The sequence below is a fragment of the Penicillium daleae genome, assembly GCF_028827525.1.
Source record: "Penicillium daleae strain IBT 16125 chromosome Unknown utg000008l_segment0_segment0, whole genome shotgun sequence".
Lineage (NCBI taxonomy): Eukaryota > Fungi > Ascomycota > Eurotiomycetes > Eurotiales > Aspergillaceae > Penicillium > Penicillium daleae.
In genome coordinates, this window is record NW_026623156.1 from 2,140,369 (window position 1) to 2,163,683 (window position 23,315).

A 23,315-nucleotide genomic window follows, 5' to 3' on the forward strand; every position below is an offset into this window, starting at 1 on the left:
AGGGGGGGGAAGTCCAGGTCCGCTAATATGCCAGGTAGTCACCGGCACAGATCGCAGAATGAGGCAGGTCTAGCCAACCGGCCAACGAGTCGTGGATAAGGATTTCCAGGGAAAAAGACCGAGTCAAACTGAGCCAACCGGTCAATGAGGAGTCCCCGCAATGCAAGCCAGCTTCCACAAACCAATCTAGTCGAGGACAAGCCCAGGAAGCGCGATGCCGATTTACACCAACCGAAACGTAAAAGTTGCAAGGTCAACCTGATCAGGCGAGAGCAGCCCTGGCATCTCGAGAATTCAGGAGGCCATCATGCATGGGGAAATATTGGTACATTTGTGACACCCGGGAATGCTGGGCGATGGTACAAAGGAAATGATAAAAAAAAAGAAAAGACCAGACGGAGAAACGCCGCGCTGAAACGCCGGGTATTGCGACCTTTGCAAAACTCCTCCGGGTCAGGACAAACGATGGACATAGGTCCAATCAACTGGATTGAAAGATGTGATGAAACCTAAAATCCGAGGATCAAGATGGGATCACAAACGAAGGACCGGTTGAGATGAAATGGCTTCGACCCGAGAAGCCGAGAGTTGGGTGAAAAAAGAAAATCGTCACGATCAATTAACGTGGCCTGGAAGATAGGCAGGAACCAGATGAAAAAAGAGCAAAACGCCGAGTTGTATCGACGCGAGAACGACAGATGACAAAGGGAAAGAAGAAAAGAAATCGACATCACGGAACGCCCTCCATATGCACAAGAAGTTTGAGAAAAGGGGAGATAGATTACACATCGATCATCTCGGCATCTTCGGCCAAGATCTCGTCAGCGGGGCCCCAGTTACCCTCGAAGACGGTAGCGCCGGCGCGCCGGCGGCGGTTCACGAACTGTACACCGTAGTTTTCCAGAATCTGATCGGCAGTGGGCCGATCAAGTGGATCGGGAGAGATCATCCAGCGAACAATCTTGTCCAAGGCTTGATCATGGCGAGCATCGATCATAAAGTTGGGAGGGTGGACGAGCTCGCCGCTGCGAGCAGCTCGGCATGACTTGCGCGGGTTGACCTTGCGCACACCCAGGAAATCGTCACCAAAGTCGTGGCCACCGAGCTCAGATGCACAAAGCTCGTCAAAGGACTGCTCTTCAGAGATAGGATTGCCCGAAGCATCGCGGAATATACTAGTTTCCGAGCTCCAGGTAAGGCTGGGCACATCGCTCATGTCGCCGTTGCGAAGCTTCTGCCAAGACACTCCATTGTCGGGGAGCTCCACATTACCGGCAATCTCAAACATAATCAGACCGAGGGAGAAGATGTCGGCAGGCTTGTCGAACCGGCCCATCAGGATCTCGGGTCCAATGTATTCACGGTCACCCTCGCCCTCGAAGCCATTCTCGGCAGGCCAGCGGGTGGCCATACCAAAGTCACCAATCTTCAGGACACCTTCGAAAGTGACTAAAATATTGGCAGGCTTCAGATCAAGATGAATGAAGCCCTTGTCATGGATGTGCTTCAATCCCAAAGAGAGTTCGAGGAGGATCTTCCAGATGCGGAAGTCATCAATGCGAGCCTTAAGGCCAGCCTGAGCGAGGAAAACATCCAGGCTACCCTCCTCGCAATACTCAGTCTGAATGTACAAGTGGCGGTGATACTCCCAGCTATCCATCAAGTTAACGACGTGGTCCGAGTTGACCAGCGCCTTCAGGATATCCACCTCGCGAATGCGACGCTCACGATCCTTCAATCCCGTGTAGGGCTGCTTGCTCTTCTTCACAGCCCACACCTGGTGGGCCACATCCGTGGGTGATTGGCACCCATTGGATGGCAGAGAGAACACAGAACTGAAAGATGTGTTGCGTGGCCCAGAAACTCGGAAGACCTGTGAGAACTCACCAGTGCCGATGAGCTCAACCTTTCCGAAGCGAGAGGTCAAGCTAGAGTCGACATTCGGAGCCTCATACCCGCTAAGCTGGAGGCTAGGTCGCTTGCTCGAGAGGAAAGACTCGCGAGGACCAGTGGGAGTAGCAGGGAGGTTGAGGCTGCTACCAAAGTCGGGCGGGACAGGTTGCTGGTCATTTGGTACAGAAATGGACAGACCACTTGGGTCGGGAGGGAAGTACTGGTCGCGAGGGGTGCGAGGGGTAGTGGAGGCCTGCAAGAATCGGTCACGCAGGGGAGTCGAAGTGCCGCTGTTCCTCGTCTCTGACAGACGCTCCAGAGAGGCGATCTGAGAGGTGGGGGGAGGATACGTGCGAGAGGGGAGGAAGGTTTGTTTGGTGGGAGTGGGAGGGAGATCGGAGTCGGTCATCGGCTGGCTATCATGGCGTGAAGAGGGGGACTGGGCCTGTAGCATGTCGTCACCATCGATGCTGACAACGCTTCCTCGACGCGATGCTTCGGGACGCGAGAAACCGTTGCCAAAGATGCCCATGCCACGAGCAAATGGACCCGGCTTGGGGCGAGCAGACGAGTCAGGTGGGTTGAATGGGGATGCAGGCGCCACCTCAGGCTGTCGACCAAACTGCGACTTCTTGAAGAATCCCTCGGGGATAGGAGAATCCACGCCAGCCGTGAACAGGTTAACAGGACGCTTGCACGGGGTATCCGGCATGTTCTTGTTGAAACCACCGCCGTGCATGTCATCAGCGTTGCGGTTCTTCTTCGAGATCAACCCAGTTGACATGAAAGCAGCAGGCAGAGGCTTCACCAGCTTGTAGTTCTCGGGTGTCGCGAAGGACTCATTTGAGGTCGACTCTTCACGAGTCACCCGGCGTACCGGCGCAGGACGCGTGGCACCAGCTGGGAGCGACTTGGAGAAGTTCATGATGGGCCGCGGGGCTCGCTCAGGCTTGTGCAGGGGTTCGTGAGTGGGGGAGTCTCCCAGACTTGACCCAGAGGAAGACTGAGTGATGGTGCGGGAGAGAGGGTGAGCAGAAGGGCGAGGAGGTTGGGAAGTTCCAAGGTTTGAAGGGTTGGAGTTCATGGCTGTGTTGACGGGGGGAGGGTTGGGTGAGAAGAGAGGACTGGCAGGAGGAGGAGGGCGAGGAGAAAAGAAGTTGGAAGAGTCTTGACCCGACTGGAAAAGCCCGCTGTCAAAGGACATGCGAGGTCGAACTGCCAGCGGGGTACCAGGTGAGGCCTCACCGTCACCCAGAGCCCTGGACCGACCAAAGAGAGGGCGCTCTACTTGGCGTTGCTGAAGAGTCGATCGCCGAAGTGAGGAAGATCGCTTGGGGATGGTTGCGAACGGATTGTGAGGTTGAGTTGGAGTTGGGAAGTAAGAGGTAGCTTCATCACCATGTCCAGCGGGACTTGCAGGCGCAGTGTCACTTTCATGGTCAAAGATGCTAAACTCCGTCGCAAAGTTCGAGGCATGAACACTGCGTCGCTTGGCCGAGGGGCTGCCACGAGACGCTTGGTCCAGATTCATGATGCCGTCACTACGCTTCAACGGACTTACCGTTGCAAAGGAACCAAAGGTGCCACTGCGACGCTTCTCAATGCGCGACAAAGTCGGGCGAGGCGCAAGTGTTGATTCGGGAAGAGGGCCAGTTGGTGTGGTGCTGAGACACGGACTGGCGCACGAGTTGCTCTCACTTGAATCGGCCAAATCATCCAATGTCAAGGCATTCTCCTCACCTGGCGCGATGGAAATGGGCTGAGATGAAACTGAGTTGCCTCCATCAGCGGACACGGCGAGAGCGCATTTGGCCGGACTGCGTGGAGACGTTCGTCGCCGCATGACCGGACGAGTGATCTTTGCGCTGGGAGGATACGGGACTGCCAGCGGTGATGGCTGGCCAGTCGAAGGGAAGAGGACAAAGCTGTTGTGAGAGGACCGCCGCGAGGGCGACAGCGGTGACGACACGAACGGTGTGGGCTTGGATGGTGAGTGAGTGCGCGAGTTGAGGAAGAAGTTGGAGCTCTTGGAAGGCGAGCGCGACAACGAGCGCCGAAGCTGTCGAATGGCGGAACTGGCATCGACGTGATGGAGGGGCGAGTGAGAGGAGAGATGGAGGGTGCCTCCGGAGTCCCGATGAGGTGAGAAGGTCGCAACCATTTTTCGTGGAGGGAGGGGGGAATGTTGGACTTCGAACGTGCCGCGCAAAAAGTCCAGAATGAGACTCCTTCGCTCTGATCTCGCACTCTGTTTTGATCTCTCTCACTTCTCTAGCCCAATAGCGAATCTTACGATCTTTCCAACACACTTCAAAAAGTCTGCGATCCGCGGTTCCCAAATACTGCGTCGATTGCGAAAAGTCAAGTGGCGATGGTTACCTCCCCAAAAGATCCTCCACAAGAAAAGGCGCCTCTGACGCGACTTGCAGAGAGGGGCACAACAACGCGGCCAAGAGGGATAGTGTAAGCGTTCAAAACCCCCGAGTGAGTCAACAGGATGCTTATGCTGCGGACGGCCCAGCGGCACTGGAATGCTGGGAAGGCGCAGCCGCAACACAAAAGTGGTAAGAAAACAGCAAAAAAACAAGAGCAGTTCACGGTTCACCCACTCATCGCGAGGCAACAGGAATTCCGTCGTGTTGGTCCTCCGATCGGGTAACGGGGGAACTACCAAACAAGGCGCGTGCGTGTCTGAGCGACAGGGCGAGGCGTGCTGGCTGCCGATGTCTCGCGCTCTCTCTCTGCCTTGTGTTTCGAAAGCGTCGCGTCGGGAATGTTTCAGGATGGCCACACAGACATGCGCAGTTGGCGGGCCTCCAGGACGATGGGATGATGGACTTGATGACGATGTCGATGTCCTTTGTTCCTCTTCAAGATTCGCAGAACAAGGCCAGGGCCAATGGTTGAGAGCGGAGCTTTCTTCCTAGAGTTCCCAGGAAATCAAAGGGAAGAGCCGTGCAAGGGGTAGATCCCCCTCCAAGGCGCGGACGTGTAAATGAGATCAGCCCACGCGAGGTTTTGGGCAGGAGGGGCCAGGAATGTGGCTTTGCGATCAAGTTCGAGTTTCTTTGTTATTTTGGAAGGAGAAAGGATTCCTGAAGTCGAGAGGGCGGAGAAGGACGGGATCGAGCACGGCGACGCTAGGAATGTTGGGAAGGGATTCCGAAGCAGTGCCAGGTTGAGAATAAATGGAACTTTAGGCTCTCTCGAGAGTCGAGAGTCGAGTTGGCAGGTCGATCAACGCGCCCGTCGCGTTGTTGATCCCTCGAGGCCCGTTTGGGTTTAGCGGCGGGGGACGCGTCGTGACATAAACAAATAGCGGGTTATGTAATCATCGGCCACCTGATCTATACCGCCAGAACTACTCCGTACAGAGCGAAGTACAATCTATGCCGTTGATTAGTGTTCGATTATCAATATCTACCCCTCGATGGAACTACACTTCCCATTTCCATCCAGGCTATTACCTGCAGAAGAGGGGACCAGAGTGGTTCCATCATCCACGGTCTGTGAGATCCGGCGCTTGCTGGGGATGGGAGGCAATTCCCGGGGTCGCCCCTGCGCCAGACCCAAACGCCACTCAGAAGGATGAACAGTGGACACTGGACACTGCACACACCCCAACAGAGTCCGTGTCCTCTTCATGATCCCCGACCATGCAGCCTTTGTGGATGAGAGAGAAAAAAAATGCTATTGTTATACCGCTTCTCGGAAGACCCGCGTCGGAGCCAGTCCCATGCATCGCGACTTGGGCCCACTTGCGCCATGTCTGGTCATTGTCCATTGTTGGGGCCTATCAAAGGTCCGCCACGCGAACTCCCCTTGCATCAATCGCTGCCAGCGACCAGCCTGCCACCGAATCAGCCCACATCTGTATGTACAGTGTACAGTGTACTCATGTTGGATCTTTGCTCAGGGCAACCAGTGGAATGACCGCCAATCCTTCCATCCAGCCACACTCGACGCCAAATGGTCCCGGCTCGCTCCTTCCGGCAGGAACTAAGTTTCACTCTTTTAATCTGAGGCAACAGTCAGACGAAGCTCAGCCTCGGTGCGGACCGTCCACGTCCACGGTCCCATTTTTGGTTCTAAAGTTCAGAGTTTGCAGTCCGCATCCCTCATTCCCCAGGCGTTCATGTTTATTTACCCGGTGGAGACGCGGCATTATCAACAAGCCCTGAATCTCCTCTGGTCCCCTCGGGATCCGCTCGTCCCGGAGCTCCCGTGGGTCCTCCAAGCATCGAATAATTTCTTTTGCTATTCGTCAAATCATCGGCTATGCGGATTGGACGCAACTCGATATATTGACAATGGTACGGTGGGTGAAAAACGAACACATCCAAACGCCAAATGTTAGAGGAAAAAGCAATATATGCACGGGAAAGGAGACGCACACAGACAGTGGAGCGTGGACACACCCTCTATCTCTGCCTCTCGCTCCAGTTAACCAAAACACAATGGTAAAAGAAGATTTACAAGAAAAAAATAAATGAAGGCCAAAATAAACATGTCCCAGGGTTGCAGAGCACATAGCAGGATGCCCCCCATTGAGCACCTCTTCACCGATCTTTTCTCTCTCTCTCTTTTTTTTTTTCCTTTTTGTAATTGCTCCTCCGAAGCTCGCTTCTCTGCGGACCTCTATGGAGATTCCAAAGAAGCAACCAACACTTCCATTTCATACCTCATCGTCTCCATCACCTTCTCGGCAGTGGGGCGATCGAGACGAGTATCCGGTGCAAAAACACCAAAATCCAGTCGGTCCTCTCGGATAGCAGCCTCAACGTCGATCGTAGGCTGTTCAAAGCGTAGATTTTGCATTAGTGTCCGCTGCTTGCCATACTGGGTATTTAAGGGATACGTCAAACTTACCCAAAAAACGTCTTTCATCGCCGTCATCCAAGTGCTGGACCCGGTCGTCTGGTCTGATGTGGACGGGGCTGTGACGCCGTTGGTTTGGGGCGGGGCAGGTGGGTGGGTTTGCGAGGTAGATAAATTCGGTGGTGCTAGCTCGTCACTCGAGATGGTGTGGAAGATCACTTTATCGCTTGCATCGTCGTTGGAGTCTTCTAGCTCCGGCAGTCGCAGGAAGTTGATGCAGGTGTTGATGTGTACCCCGGTCCATTCGGCAATCTCTACAAGTGAGACTCCGGCGTGTTCCACCAAGCTAATCTCGTTGATATCCTCCTGGATCTTCCGGGCAGCGATGAATAGTGAGCTATGGTCATTGCTGAGCTTGTTATCCAGACGGAGTGGAACAATGTTGACGGTGGGGCCAACCAGTTCAGATAGACCCTCCATCCCGTATGACCGATTGGCAAGATACAAACCGACCACGAGTGGTCGGTTTGTTATGTTATTGTGAGTATCCTGGGCAGCGAAGACCCGGGTATGCACGCGAGCATAGACGGCCAAGAAGGTTGATTGGATGCTAAGCCCCTGTCGGTTGGCGGCTCTCTCAAGTCGAGACATATTTGAAACTAGACCGGGCCGATAGTCATGCTGGATAGCGCCAAACTCACCCACTCGATTATCTCTGGCGTCTGATGTTGAGATTTGGCCCAGATACTTTTGCCAGAATAACCGCCGAACATCAATGGGAGAGTGGATGTGCTGGAATGCCACGAGGTGGGACAGGTTCTGCGACAGGTGTTTCGGTTCGGCCTTGGTCTCGCTGCAGAATTGTGCAAGTCGGTCTATCATGCGTGGAAGACTAACGGCGTCATACAGGGCGTGGTGAAGGTGCAACATGAATGCTACCCCTCGAGATGTGCGGCAGGCATGCAGGGCAACGGGGACAGAGCCAAAGTCACGTCTGATGCTGATAGCATGATTGAGGTCGTCGTGCCAGGTTGGCGGGCTGTGCACTGACTTGAGGACTGTTTGGACATAAGGTACCCGAGGGTTACCCGTTTCAAGGAAGGTAGTTCGGAGGATGGGTGTCTCGTGTATGAGACGTGACCAGGCGCTGTTCAGAACACGGGGGTTGAACTTTTCTGATGCCAAGTAGTAGAACTTGGGATAGAAGACATCTGGGTTCTGGCTATGCATTGCAAGGAAGTATGCCTGTCCAGCAGTGGCAGGTATTGTTGTTTCGGTAGCCCGTGGATCAATTCCAAAGGACTGAAGCAACGAATTGACATCGAGTCCTTTGATTGACTCTTCCAGGGCTTTGTCAATTTCATCTTGGGTAAGAATGGCTTGGCTCTTGTTCACTGCCAAAGCCATTTTCTCGATTGTCCCGGCTCTGAGCATATCACTGACTACCAGCTTGACAGATTGTTTCTTCAACAGCGCAGCAACCTTGATGGCACTGATACTGTCCAGGCCGAGCTGGAAGATATTCGCTTCTTTATCAATAGCTTCCTCGGGAACTCCAGACACAACGGAAAGAACATTACGAATCTTGGACTCGACGATTGACCACGCTTTCTGAATGGATGTCTGTGCCGCGAGCACCGGGGCCTCGCTAGAATATCCCGAGTCTTCTTGGACAATCGAATTTCCGCAAATCTTCATGGCATCGCCGGAGAATTCGACAGTCTGCCGACCAGGTTCATCGACGATTGACATGAGAACCTCAGCCATGCGGCCCAGAAGCCCGGAAGTGTCATTATCGCCCAGGACGCTGCCGCGGCAGGCCACTCGCGCCACCAGGTCCTTTCCATCGGATTCAATCTCAGCGCATACCGGATATTCAACACTCGAAGCCCCTCCTGTGGATTGGTACAGCGCTGCTCCTTGGGACTGGTTTTCAGAAGGTCTCTTCTGATAGATGAACAGAGTGTCAAATAATTGTCGCGACCTTGTGTCTGGTCTCGCCCGTCGCAGCGGGAAGTGCTGATACTCAGACATCTCGAGGAGAGTCTCTTGGACGTACTTGACTAGTTCTAGACGAGTACCGTGAAGAATGACTCGCATGGCGACCGTGTTCATCGTGGGAAACATGACATTCTCAGAATCAGCCACGTTGCGGCCAGAAAGAACAAGACCGAACATGACGTCCAGGTCGTTCACATAGGTCGCCAGAACAAGGGACCAGCAGCTAACCAAAAGTGCTTGCATTGTGATGCCATGACGCTTGCAGAAGTCCTCCGCCTTGTTAAGAGGCACAGAGAGCGGTCGCTCAGCGCGATGAACAATCTGTGAGCCCGGCTCCGCATCGTCTCCTGACGGGAAAGAAATCGGCTTGGAATTTGACAGCGTCGCCCTCCAGAATCTCAGAGCACGATCACCAGATGATGCGATTATTTGCTCCAGAATAGCATCAGCGGATGGTCGAGTACAATATTCCCCAGAATAAGACTTGGCAACATCTTCATGAAGTAAATTGATCGACCAGCCATCGTAGAGAGCGTGGGAGATTGAGAGGACTAGGTAACGAGAATTTCCATCAGCTACGACGGTCAAACTCAGCAGGGGGCGACCAGAAAGTTCCGAGACCGCTCTTTTGCGTTGCGACTCAATGACTGATTCCACAGAGATCCCATCCAGATGCACAGACAGAAAGTCAAATGCATCCTCGTTATGAACGATCTGAGCATAAGATGCCGAGATTTCGGGATCCCACACCTCGACAAAGGACGTTCGTAGTATGGGATGGGCTTTGACGACTGCTCTCCATGCGTCTTGAAGTCTCATGAGATCAACATGAGACTCAAGTCGAAGAACTTCGTGATTGTAATAGTGCTGGTACGCGGAGGCAGACATCTCGGCGACCATCGCCTCTTGGATTGGCGTTGCGGGTAGAACCCGACAGGCATCTTCAGGCATGAGCCCCTCCTTGTGCAGGAATTCTGTCAAGACTCGCTCCATTCGGCTGAGTAGTGGGTATGAATCGTTTTGTTCGTGATGATTCGTGTCTGCAAGCTGGCTAGTCATGGCTGTCACGGTACGATACCGCATGATGGCGCTCACAGGCAGCTTGATACCCAACTTGCTTAAGCGTGAGGACAATTTTATAGCATCGATACTGTCGAGACCGACTTCGAAGATTGATGTTTCTTCATTGACTGATTGAACATCAACACCAGCCAGGGTTGCAATGACATCTCGAATTGTGGAAGCTTGACTTGTCCATTGGAATGAAGAGTCACCCGCATGGTCTGTACCGTTCAGGCCGTTTGGCATAATTATCTCGCCATTGGCATGCGCATGGCTCTCGTCCGCGACACCGTTGATGTAAGGAAGCCCGTGATCTGGATTCTGAGCAAATTCGGACAATATCCGTTGGAAGTTGACAAGGAGCTCCTCCGCCGCTTCTGAAGACAGGACATGATCCTTAGCCGCAAGAGTCAGAGTCAGGGACTTATTTCCATGGCGCACAATTTCAAAAGCCAGTGGGTACTCATGTTGTGCTTCAGAGTCCAGCGGCTGCCACAGACTGCCGGTCAACGTGTCGATATCGGCATTTTCTCTCTGGAAAACGAACAGGGAGTCGAAAAGGTGCGCATCTGGGCTCTTCCCAAGCCATTTCATGATGTTTCGTAGAGCGGTATACTGGAATGGCATCGTGGAAACTTGATATTCATGGCACCGCCGAGCGACTTCAGACCATGATTCAAGACCATGAAGCTGCACGTTACTAGGAATGGTGTTGAACAAGGGACCGATAACATTTGCAATTCCTGGCACATCAATTGTACGTCCAGATGCGATTATACCGATGGGAGGGACAAATGCATAGTTTTGGTGAAGGGTCAATAGCCAGCAGGCATGGAGAATGGCCTGCTCCGTGACATTGAGCGATTTCCTTAGGTGATCCAATGGCTCTGTTGTATCGATTTGGGCCTTGTGGACCAGCGACTCAATAACGCCGTTTGTTTGTTCTGATTTTGACAGAGCTCTAGGTCGGCTGCTTTTCAGATGCTCTTTCCAGAAAGATTCCTCTGATGAATCTTGGCAAAGGGGACCCAGGTGCAGTAAGTCTAGGAATTGAGGTGCATTTTCAGATGCACTGTGCTGGTCAAGGTAAATCTGGGCAACCCGATCCAGAAGCAAGGCCAAGCTGTTTCCATCATACAGAGCATGGAAGATATTGAGAGACATCACCGATTTGTCGGATGATCGAATCACACCAACCTGCCACAGCCGTGTCGACAGTTCTCCAATGTTAGATGTCCAGTTTTGAACTTGTTGCTTCCGCAAAATCTCGATCTGCTTCTCGGACGCAGCCTGCACATCAAACCAAGGAAGCGCATCATGCTTCAAGATGACTTGAGCGTAGCCATCCGGAGAAGGCGAGAATCGCGCTCGAAGCATCTGCACCTGGTCTTGCGCTTTGCTCCATGCATCTCGCAACTTCTCAAGATCGGTCGATGCATGGAGTGCAAAGGTGAATGACGAGCAGTAAAGCGGCTCAGTACTGGACAGGAAATGATATATGATACCTTCCTGGAGTGGGGTACATGGCGCGATTTGTTCAACATCACTGTCAACAACTCCAATACTTTCAATAACGGAATGGAAGTGCTTGTGAGCGAAGGCCTCAATGTTTTGCTTGGCATTCCTGTGGAGGTTGCTCTGGGAGATGGAAGACGATGTGGATGTCTGCAAAGCTGACGCCATGCCTGCAACAGTTGGATCTGTTTATGTTATTAGAATGTTTTCTACAAACCGCGGTACTGAACTTACGCTTCATGATAAGCGATGCCTGGGCTTGAGGGAAGCCAGCTTCCCTTAGGCTCCTGGCAAATGAGATCACAGAGATAGAGTCAAGACCCAACTCGAAGATACTCGACCACGAAGAAATGCTTGCTTCGGGGGAACCGATAAACTTGGACAGGATTGCGATGATTTCCTTCTCTTGTGTGCTTTTCACGGTCTGTTCGACAGCCATTGAACTCAGTCTCTGCAGATCTTCTAACGAAAGATCCTGGTAGATGCTCTTCAAAACCTTCATCTCAGCCTTGTTGTTGGCAGACAAGGGGAATCGTGTCATTGGAATGATGTGTGTTGGCACCATATACCCGGGAAGGTGTGTGTGACAAGCGGACTTGATCGTCGATAACAATACCCGGTCCTCCTCAGAAGACCGCACTTCCACATCTCGAGATTTCTTGTCGACATCAATTCTGGTGACGAATGACACAAGCTGGTTTTTGGATTGCTTCGGGTGCTTAACGACCAGCGTGGCCACCTCGTTCAGCTCAGGACTTGCCTGTTTGATGACTTGGTTGATTTCGCCGATCTCAAGTCGCTGACCACGGAGCTTAACTTGATCATCGATCCGGCCCAGGAACTGGAAACTTCCATCATGCAAGATCCTCACCAAGTCTCCCGTTCGGTAGATACGATCCCCATTTTCTGGCAGGGTCTGGAATCGCTCCTTGGTGAGTTCCGCCCGGTTCAGATAGCCCTTGCCAACAAGGGGACCCGATACACAAAGCTCGCCGAGGCCGCCGCGCAGGACCGGAGTGCAAGTGCCTGGGTGGAAGACATATGAGCCTACGTTGTCGAATTGTGGCCCAATGTTGGATGGTTTGTCATTTGCACGCATCCGTGGGAGCATTGTACATCCGATGGTCACCTCAGTAGGACCATATCCGTTGTAGATCACCCCATGCTTGCCCCAAGCATCGAGGATCTCCTGTTTTAGCTGCTCACCACCGGTAATAAAAACACCTCGACACAGTGAGGGTACCTCGTCAGGGCGCACCAATCTCGCCAAGCTTGGCGTCAGATCAATGTGGGTGATCTCCAACTTTTGAATTGTTCCTGGTAGATCTTCAAAGAGCAGATCGCGAGGGCACGAGGTCACACAGATTCCAACACTCCAACTCCAATATTGCTCGAGAACGCTGACGTCAAAGTGGAATGAGGCAAATTGGAGCCATCGCGAGTCTGCATCCCAATGGGGTGAAAAGAGTCTCTGGAATGCGAGCATGGCTTGCACAGCATTGTCATGTGTGATTTCGCACCCCTTGGGTGTACCCGTCGTACCGGAAGTATACAAGCAATAGCATGTATCAACGGGTTGGATCTCCCGAGTTAAGGATGGTTGTGCTGGGGAGAAGTGGTGATATTTCCCAGGCTCATCTAGCGCCTGAACATCGACGCCCGAGAGTGCCTGTAACTCTGACTTGCGTGATTGATTGCAAAGCAGAAACGTAGTCGAGGAATCTTCCATGATGAACTGTTTACGCGATATCGGGGCGGAGGGGTCGATAGCCAGATATGCACAACCAGCCTTCAGGATACCCAAGATTGCAAGTGAAGCTTCTGGACACTTATCGAAGCAAATGGCGATTATTCCACCGGGCACGACTCCCTTGTCCTGGAGGAAATGAGCGACCCTATTGCCATCTTCATTGAACTCTCTGTAGGACCAAGTCTTTTTTTGCAGGTTGTCCGCATTGGGGCCGAATGCAAACTCAAAGGCAGTCTTTTCTGGAATCTTGCGAGCACTGGCTTCAACGAATTGGTGAAGCAGGGCAACAGTTGTGGGAATCCTATTCTCCTTCGCGGGAGTGACGGACAAGAAATGATCTCCGAGAGAGAGATAATTGTTTGCACTGGAATCTGGCGAAAAGATTGTGTGCTCCAACAGCTTGTTGTATTGGTTCAGGATTATCGCGGCTTGCTCTTCCGGAACAAGGCCACTTCGGCAACTGATTCGGATTTCAAGGTCCGTGGCATGCGGAAGCAACTCGATTGAAACGGGGTACTAAAGAGAAGTTAGTAAACTCGTAATCCAAGCACAGGGAGTGTATGAAATGTACATCAATCTTCGTCTCCTCATCGAAAATCTCCCATGCAGATTCCTCAGACTTTGTCGAAAACTTTTGATAGACGAACAAAGTATCAAAAAGCGGCTCATCGCTACCAAGCCATCTTTGAATCTGAGCCAGGGGAGTAAATTGATTCTTGACTAGAGAGGCATTCTGTTTCAGAGTGCGATTTAGGACGTCATGGTTTGTGCCCTCGATGCGCGATGGCGATGGCACGGTCACGAGGCAAGGGAATACAGCATCTTGTGCAGCCGTGGACAAGTTGCGACCCGAGAGGACAGTTCCAAAAACAACATTCTGCTCGCCAGTGTATGCAGCTAGCAATCGAGCCCAGGCGGCTTGGCCTGCTGCCTGAAGAGTGACTCCTGCATTACGGCAGCCAGCTTCAAGTTTCCCGAGAGACTGCGAGCAAAGAATCGAGCGAGTGAGGAGTTCTTTCTTATCGATTCGAACGGGATGTAGATCGGGGAATTTGGTGGGATGGATATCTGCGGCAAGACCTTGCCAGAACTCCTGAGAGTTTTCAATTTGTTTCTGACTTTCGATCAAAATCGGGCCAAGGGTTTCGGGAATAGAAGAAGGCTGAGTGAGAGCCTTTCCTTCATAGGCTGCAATCACATCCGAGAAGATTTTCTCCAAGGAGTGCGCATCGTAGAGGGCGTGGAGGGCTGCGAAATGTACGGTGGTAATTTCATCGGTAGGTTCAATCCGAACACTCCACGGGGGCTGGTGTAGGTTTTCAAGAACTTGCTGCTCTTGAGTGACCGCACCCAGCGTGGTCGATTCTTGCCATGGAACAGCAATGCCTTCCCGATACGTGATCATGGCAAAGGGATGATTCTGATCGCGAAGCTGCACGAAGCCGGTACGTAGCATCTCATGCTGGGCCATGACCTTGGACCAGGCTTCTCCAAGCATGATTTCATCCAGGGGCTTGGGCGACTTCAGCGCCATTCGGTTGTAGTACATGCTGCCCTGTGAGTGATTAAAGAGAGCCAACATGCCGCATTGAACTGGAGTACAAGGTCTCAGGGACTGCACTGATTGTGAAGAGATACCCAGTTGCCTGCAGACAGACTGGAGATGTTGAGTCTCAAAGGCAGAAAAGTCATATTCAGCTTCCTTGATCCCTTTCTCCGTTGACTCTAGAAGAGCGGCGATCTTGTCAATAGAAGCAGCCTAGAATGTATTAGCGAATTGAACGAACATCTCGGAAATGGTGAAAGTACCTCGAGGATGTCACCTGCAGAGATTTCATAGCCCATTTTGCGCAACCTTGCAGATATTTGCACAGCATTGATACTATCCAGCCCAAGTTGGAAGATGGTGGTATGCAGGGAAACAGCGTCCACATCAACTCCTGAAAGATTGCAGATAATTTCTCGAAGAGCTTCTTCCTGATAAGACCAAGCCCGTGACTCTGTCTTCTTTGATGAAATCCCATTGGTTTTAGCAGGCGATGGCCCCTTCTCAAAAATCCTTGAAAGATCATTCCCAATCACCCTCTTGTCACAAGCTTGAGCTGAAGGGTATTGAGTCGTATGCTCGACGAGCGCAACAAAGTCCCGCACAAGGCTCTCCGCTACGTCACGGCCGAGATGACATGTCTGGTAATGAAAGCATATCTGAATGGTATCTTGTATTTCATCTGGCACGATCTCACAGATCAGAGGGAACCCCATGTTGCCTTCATCAGCGAGAATCTCCCAATACCGAGCATCAAGTTCAGTGCTCCTTGACTGGAAAATGACCAATGTATCAAAGAGTCGAGAGCCTCCTGAAAGTGTGAGTCTCTGTATGCGTCGCAGAGCACTGAGCTGATGAGGCAAGATGTCGCTGTTGTGCTTCTGAGAGAGCTTCAGCACGTCACCGTTCGTCGATGCCGAAGAAAATTTGACTCGCATGGGAAGTGTGTTGAAGCAAGGCCCAACAATTCGGTCCGCGCCTTCCAATGGGATGGTTCGGCAGCTGAACACATTTCCAAAACATACATCGTTCGTGCCGGAGTACAAAGCGAGAAGCCTGGCCCATGCGGCATGGAAGACGTTAAGCGGGGTGACTGAGAGATCCATACACTGTCGTCTGAATGAGGCAAGAGAGTTGCTGAAATTGACGTGGATCTGCTGTGAAGCTGCCTGTGTGACAGATCCATTGACCGGGGTCTTCTTGGAAAGGGAGAGCAACGTCGGTGAGACGCCCGATAGATATCGATCCCAAAATTGATCAGAGGCATCGGAGTTGACGGAGACCATATACTCGATGAAGTGGTGGAAAGGGATAGCTTCAGGGAGTTTCTCGCCCGCAAAGGAAGCCTGGAGCTCGTGTAGAAGCTGGGCAATACCTTCTCCATCGTATAGTGCATGATGAATTGACAATAGTAAATGTGTGTTCTGCGAGATTGAATCTATGAAGACCGTCAAGCAATATGGAAGATTGCCGCTGACTGGCGACTGATGCTCAAACTCTGATTTCATCCTTGCGACATCCGTGTCCAAATTTTCAGAGGAAGTTTCAACAACAGTCCAGGGTAGGAGTGCGGTGTCCAGCACCACTTGAGCATATGCAAATCGCGGGTCATTAGTTTGCCTGAAACACGTCTTCAGAATCTCATGTCTCTGTAGCATTTGAACCCATGACTTTTTCAATTTCTCAACGTCGGTGTGCACCCGAAGACGCAAGTGATTGAAATAAGCAGAATCAACATCAGATTCCGCTGCAAGCATAGCTTCTTGTAAAGGCGTGCAAGGGTAGACACCTTGGACAGATGCGCCTCGAGCACCAAAGTTCTTCTTGACTTCATCGATGAAGCTCTCATCGAACACTGACGAAGGTTGCTCGGGAACAGGTGGCTGTGCGGGTTGACGGCCATTGGACATCTCAGGAGCAGGAGCAATAGTCGCTAGCTGGGCCACAGAGCTATGCCGAAGGATTGTGGAAACAGGAAGTCTTCCAAAACCGGAGTCCTGGAGCCTTCGTGAGAAGGCAATGGCAGAAAGAGAATCCAAGCCCAGCTTGTAGAAGGATGTGTGTTTTCCAATACTGTGTTGCTCGACGCCAATGACCGCGGAAAGAGCAGTAACAATTTTCTTCTCAACGTCGCAGAAAGTTTCATCGTGGATCTTATCATTGATACCAATGGAGAATGCTTTGAGAAGCTCTATATCCATTTGCTGAATATCCCGCTGAATCTTTGCACGATCAGCCAAGAAAGCCTCATTCATTGGAATTTCGTTCATCGGGACAAGGAGCGTGGGGAGCGCAGATAAAGGCAGCTTCGAAGCCAACTCGCTCAGCAGCTTCTTGGCTACCTCGTCAAGCTTTTCAACGTGTGATGACGTTCGAGCCTTTTCTGAAGGAACCCAGACAGAGACCATTTGCTCCTGCTTGGCGACTGGATTTTCCATCACCAGGCTCACAGAAATCTGTACAAGCTCCGATGATAGCAGGGCTTCGTCTGTCTCATAGAAAGCAACATGCTGACCGAGCTGTGCAATCCTACCATCAGGAAGGATTCTACCCAAATCACCAGTTCGGTAGAGTCGGCCAAATTCTGGGTGCTCAAAGAAGTCATCCCCAGAAGATGTTCCCTAAGAAGAAGAAAGCTCTTAGCATAAATATTTCCTCTCACGGTCTTTTCTCGACTTACTACTTGATCACCACCCAAGCAAAGTATTCCAACAGCACCACGTGGCAAAAGATTAAAGCCCGCCTTGTTTGCAATGACCATGACAGATGTGTTCTTGGGTGGCATTCCAATGCTCGTGATTGTGCTGGATGCCTCGATCTTCACTGGTACCGTGCAAAGGCCAGCCAGCCCGCGAATGGTATAACCTGAAGAGGAATTTATCAGCACGAAGATCATAGCAAGATCGATAGGGTGGCTAAAAATACCGTGATAGAGACCCATTCCAGCCCAATCCCGATGCGCCTTTGCCATTAAGGGCTCTCCGGAGGTACCTAGATACCTGACACTAGGAACACTCTGCGGATCCAAGCGCGATGCGAGTGTGGGCGTTAGACGAAGATGGGTAACACCCATTGCATCAACAATTCTCCGGGGATCTTTAGCCATGAGTTCATCCGGTGCCACGCACAGCGTCACGCCAGCATTCCATGCCATGAACACGCCGATGATGGAGTCTATACAAGTTAGAATAAGAAAAAAAAAATACAAAGCAGGTAAAACGTACCAACAGATGCAGCCGGATAGGCAAAAAGCACCTTAGACTCAGATTGGACACTGTACGAATCTGAGAGAGCTTGTACGCAGCCTTGTAAATTCTGCGAAGAAAAGATGACCGACTCCTTTGAAGTACGATCAGTGCAGATGAGTCGGAATCCGTCATTGACCGGAAAGGGGGTATCATTGTGAACATCATCAAAAGAATCAGGGAGAAGAATTTGTCGGACAGAATCCGGAATGGTGAATCCCTCATGGCGTTGGAGGTATGAAGGGAGGATGCAAAAGCCAGCGTTCAACGTCGACAGAAAAGCGCTGACATCTTCCGAGGAAGTCCGGGGAGACAAGGGTGCAAGGCCGGCTCCTATCTTCGCTACAGCCAGCACAGTGACGCAAGAGTCTATCGATTTGTCCAGAAACATGGCGATTAAATCGTCCCCTGTGATGCCCATTTGGCGGAGATACTTGGCAAGAGTGTTCGCCCGGGAGTCCAATTGGCCGTATGTAATGGTTTCAACCGCGGGAGGCACAGAGTCCAGCCTTCTCAAGAATTCAACGGCAGTTTGAGAAGAGTTGGTAGAGGCGAATGTCTTAACCGCAGATACCAAGCGTGGCAAGTCACCTTGCATTTGACACTGAGTCTTCACAACCGACATCGTATGTTGAGGAAGATGGCTCCCGACATCACCAATCGCCAGCGCGGGAGTATCAATCAAAACAGACGCAACAAAGTCAATCTGCTCTAACAGAATATCCACCTGCCCTTTTGACAAAACAGATTGTTGATACGTTGCTTTGGCACGAACCTCGTCCTCTCGAGGCTCAAACTCTAACAACAGCGCAAACTCCAAGAACTCCGCCGTACCAACTTCCCTGAACACATCACGGTACTCCTGATCAGACCAGATACTCTCCTGCCAGACGAGCGCAGTGTCAAAGAGATTCGACTGCGGGTCAATCTCGGATGCTTTCTTGATATCCTGGAGCGGAAGGCTGCCGTGCTCCAGGCACTTGCGGTTCATATTTTGAATTGCCAGGAGAAGATCTGTGGCAGTTTGCATTTTGCCGAGATTCATTCGGGTGGGAAGTGTTCGGATACAAGGTCCGAGGACATTTTCGATGCCTTTCACTGGAAGTGTGCGGCCGGAAAAAACCGTACCGAAGGTTATGTCGTCTGAGCCAAGATAGGTTGAAAGGATGTAGCAGTATGCGGCCTGGAAGATTGTCTGGCGACTGACTCGCAACTTTTGAGACACTTCTGTGAGTTTGGATGGAGAAATTTGTAGGGCACGGGTAGCTTCTTGTGTCTCGGGGGGTAGATCGGTTGTTCCGTGGAAATTGGGGAAAGAAGTCGGCGAAGAACCCTGGAGTTGATCGCGCCAGAAGAGTGAAGATTCGTTCGCAGCTTCGCTCAGCTTGTACTCGATGAAGAAATCAGATACCACGTTATACGCAGGCTTGGGCGGGAGTTCCTCGCCGAGCAGCAAGCGATGGAGATCTTTTAGCATCAATTGCCAGGACCATCCGTCATACAGTGCATGGTGGATATGCACGAGAACTCGGACGCCCTCATCTGTCTCTCTCAATTGGAAGCGGAGAGGATGGAGCAGATCGTGCTCCGCGATCAGCCAGAGATCGTAGTCGAATGCATCCCGTTTTTGAAATATACTCTCATCAAGCGATTTGTAGGTAACTCTAGCGTACGACTGATCCTTGAGGCCGATCTCAATAAAACCAGAACGAAGTATAGAATCCTGTTCCAAAAGCTCTCTAAGCGCATCTTGTACGGCAGAAGCACTGATTGACTGCTGGAACTCAAGTTCAATCCAATTGCAGTAAGCGTTCTCGTGTCGAACAGTCTCCAGAATCATCGCCTGCTGGATATGGCTGCACGGCTCGATCGTTGCAACCTGTGCGCTCAGCCCGAGAGTCTCTATCCTCGCTTTACCAGCATCCACAACCAACTGTCGGATTCTCTGCAGACCCGCTTGCGTGTCCTCACTAGACTGTGACGTCTCCGCTTCCTTTGCAAGTCGCCAGATTCCATCCACAGAATCTGCTTCAAGCAAATGGGCTACATCTAGTCGTACACCAACGTCCAGAAGATGAGAGGCAAGTCGAATGGCAGCTAGAGAGTCAAGACCAGCAGCACTCAAACTCTCGCTCGGTGGGAGCTGTTTACCGAGTACGTCGGCCACGCACGACGCGATCGTCTCTTCGGTCTCATCGCGGAATGAATCTTGCTCAACAGATTGTGCTTCATTGCGATGGCGCACGAATTCAGCTTCCAGCGCTTTACGATCAATCTTTCCAGAAGGTAACTGCGGGAACTGATCGACCAGGATGAACTCGCCCGGAACCATAAACCGGGGCAGCCACTGGCGGCAAACATCTCGTAGCGCACGTTCTGTCGTCCCCTTGTCGTTGACAAGGACAAACGCAGCCAGACTGCCACCACTCACGATGGCCACCGCGCTGCGGACATCCGGCGCACGACAGACGGCATGTTCAATCTCACCAAGCTCGATCCGCTGCCCTCGAAGTTTCACCTGGCCACTCGAGATTCGACCGAAGCATTCAATCTCCCCCGAGGGCAACATCCGCGCCTTATCGCCAGTCCGGTAGAGTCGGCCGTAGAGGGGACTCTCGATGAATGCCTTGGCATTCTCTTCAGGTCGATTGATGTACCCATCTGCCAACTGCGGCCCACCAACCACCAACTCGCCAATCTGGCCAAGCGGCAGCGGTTGCAGTCCTGCGGGGGAAGAACCGTCCTTATCCTCGTTCCCTAGAGACATGATAAAAGCAGAGACAGTCTTAAACACCCGCCCAATCAGATTCACCCGATCATCGGACCGAAAGTGCGTGGCAGCCGTGCAGTGGATCGCCGCCTCCGTCGGCCCATACATACCATGGAGAACCCCATCTGCATGCTGCGACTGCCCAAATTCATCAACGACATGCCGAGTCAGCATCTCGCCAATCGTCAGCAGAACGCGCAAAGACGGCGCTGCGGCTCGACTGCGCAGTAGTTCTCCGGCTACGGTGGGCGTTAGCTCGGCCGCGTCCACGCGCATCTCCGTCATTACATGGCCGATGTCGAGGAGCATTTGCTCGCGGTCGCAGCCGATGAGAGTGGCGCCGCGGAAGAGTGGGAAGAAGATTTCAAAAACGGAGACATCGAAGGTGGGTGACGCGAATTGTAGAAATCGGGTGAAATGGGGTATCAAGTCGTTGTGCGCGAGTAATGATTGTGTTGCGGCTAGATGGGAAATTCCTACACCTTTGGGTCGACCTGTCGAGCCTGATGTATACATCACATAGGCGAGGTCGGTGGGTGCAGTTTTGACGGAGTGGTGCAGCTGCAGCTGTTCCATGATCTCCGTTTGTTGGATGTCTGTCTGCGTTTGCAATTCGTCGACGGTGATCACCGCCAGATGTTCATTCTGGGGTATCCTTGTTGCAAGGGCGGTTTGCGTGATCACCACCGATGCCGCAACATCCTGTAGAATAAACTCTATCCGGTCTGATGGTGCGTCGATGTTTAAAGGACAAAAGGCACCGCCGGCTTTCAGGATAGCCATTTGAGTAATGTAAAGTTCCAACGATTGAGGTAGAAGAACAGGAACTACCATCTTCCGCGGCTCCTCTGCATCTAACCTCGAAGCAGCATTGATTTCCGCCGCCAATTTCGAAGACACTCGGTCCAAGGCACGATACGACAAACAGCGAACGTTTCCATCCGCCGTCAAGAACTCGATCGCATGATTGCCATCATGGGCACCGCTCAGCGCCAACTCATGGAGCAGCTGCGGTCCCGGCAGGGTGCAAGGGGATGGATTCGAGATGGACAATTCCAATTCCATCCCAGAAAGCTTGTCCGCCGATGCAGGCAGTTTCACCTGCATGCCCGACAGAGCGGCCTGGTCCTGCACGATGCGCTCTAGCTGGCGGCCCAGTTGCTGCACGAAAGCTGTATCCATACCCGTGGAAGAATGCAACGTGCTCGTTTGAGTATTGCGATTGAAGCACCAAGTTAGAGTACAAAAAGGAGATGATGATGCGTGACTCTCGATAGACTCGCACTCAGACGGGGGAGTCCCGGCTAGTTTAGGCTCATCTGTCAGACGCACGGCGGTGTGCTTAGCAGAGAGTTCGGCGTGGGCATCCACCGTCGCTGGCTGGATTATACGAGTAAATAGGTCTGCTTTGATTGGTTGATCGTTCAACAAGAAGACCGGAGATTCTTCGGTTGTGTAAGCTCGTAATAGCACGGCCCATGAGAGGGCCAACAGCTCCGAGGATAGGAGGGCTGTATCCACCGGCCATGAGAGAATAGCGCGCACAGCGCCATCGTCGCCAGAAAAGCCGGTTTGGCTGTGGATGGGGGGAAATGGGGTGAATCGATCCATCACGACAGTTCCACCAAGCGCGGCGGTTGGGTCTGTGTTCAAAGGTGCATGGTCCAATGCCCGACGATGGTTATAGATTGCTTATGGTAAGCCTTCTGAGTGGCTCGTTAGGAGGAGGGGGTAAGGCCCTGTGGTGGTATGCAGGTAGTAGCCGCCTTTGGGAGGGAAAAAAGCAATGAACTGGCGGCAGGCTGGGTCCGTGAACGAGGAAGATGGGGGAGAAGGGACGAGTAAAAAGCAATGCAGCGCGAGGGGGGTTGCAGATGATGGATTTCCAATCATGGCCAGATGAACATCATGGCAGGCCCCCTCTTCCTCGTGGGATATGCAGCAAAGAAAGAGAAAAGTATCGAGGATGATCAAGGATGATCATGGATGATCTTTTCTGCTTGGCCTGCAGGGAATGACCGAGACAAGCGCCCAAAAAGTTGGAGTTGGAGTAGTCGGACCCGGATGACCCAATTTGACTCGTGGACTCGTGGAGGGGCAGCAAGCAGGCCGGAAAAGTGGAACTCGAGTTGTCAGTCCTGGCCCCGTCGTTGGGCATCGAAGAATAAGGAAGTTTGGTGTCGGAACAGATATATGGAGTATAAAGTTTGGAGTCGCTATTGCACAGTCGTACCGCAAACCCGAAGTCGATGCCAAGGAAGGAATCAAGCTCCGAGAAATCTGCGTTACTGTCTTCTGAAGAACGAGGGGCAGTTTGGAAGATCTACTATGATGATGGCAGAAATACGGCTTTGTGGAGATTTATTTAATGGGATAGTATTGATCAAGGATGGTAGAAGTTACTCATAGCCTGTTTTCAGGGTAGTTTCATTCCAACACTATTATAGATATAGCTTGATCAAAAGTTGGTCTACCAAGTCGCGCGCGTGTGTTTTTGCCCCTCCATCGGGCGCTTGCCAACGGGTTTGGATGACGTACATGAGTGAATACTTAGTCAGTATGGTATGCTGGAGTATGATACAGGAAGATGGTACGGGGGTATGGTAATTAAGGTATTGTAGGTTCGCGATTATCAGATCATCACGGAAAAAAGATCTCTTCTCGGGATTGCTCACTCTTTGCCAAGACTCCAACCCTACCGAGCCTACTGTAGCT

The 23,315-nt window shown here is 51.9% G+C and overlaps 2 protein-coding genes across 2 annotated transcripts; both read right to left on the reverse strand.

Moving 5' to 3' along the window:
- Nucleotides 1-781: 781 nt before the first annotated feature.
- Nucleotides 782-4,054, reverse strand: N7458_009366 (tyrosine protein kinase SWE1; the record flags this gene model as incomplete). The annotated part of the gene is made up of 1 exon (XM_056912748.1): nt 782-4,054. The coding sequence occupies one exon, from the start codon at nt 4,052-4,054 to the stop codon at nt 782-784; it is 3,273 nt and encodes a 1,090-aa protein (XP_056761597.1).
- Nucleotides 4,055-6,531: 2,477 nt separating this feature from the next.
- On the reverse strand, nt 6,532-22,211 carry sidC (nonribosomal siderophore peptide synthase SidC; the record flags this gene model as incomplete). Its single annotated transcript, XM_056912749.1, has 7 exons — nt 6,532-6,687; nt 6,763-11,474; nt 11,524-13,555; nt 13,611-14,798; nt 14,849-17,206; nt 17,266-17,759; nt 17,810-22,211. 7 exons carry the CDS (start codon nt 22,209-22,211, stop codon nt 6,532-6,534), a joined length of 15,342 nt encoding a protein of 5,113 aa, XP_056761598.1.
- Between the last annotated feature and the right edge of the window lie 1,104 nt (nt 22,212-23,315).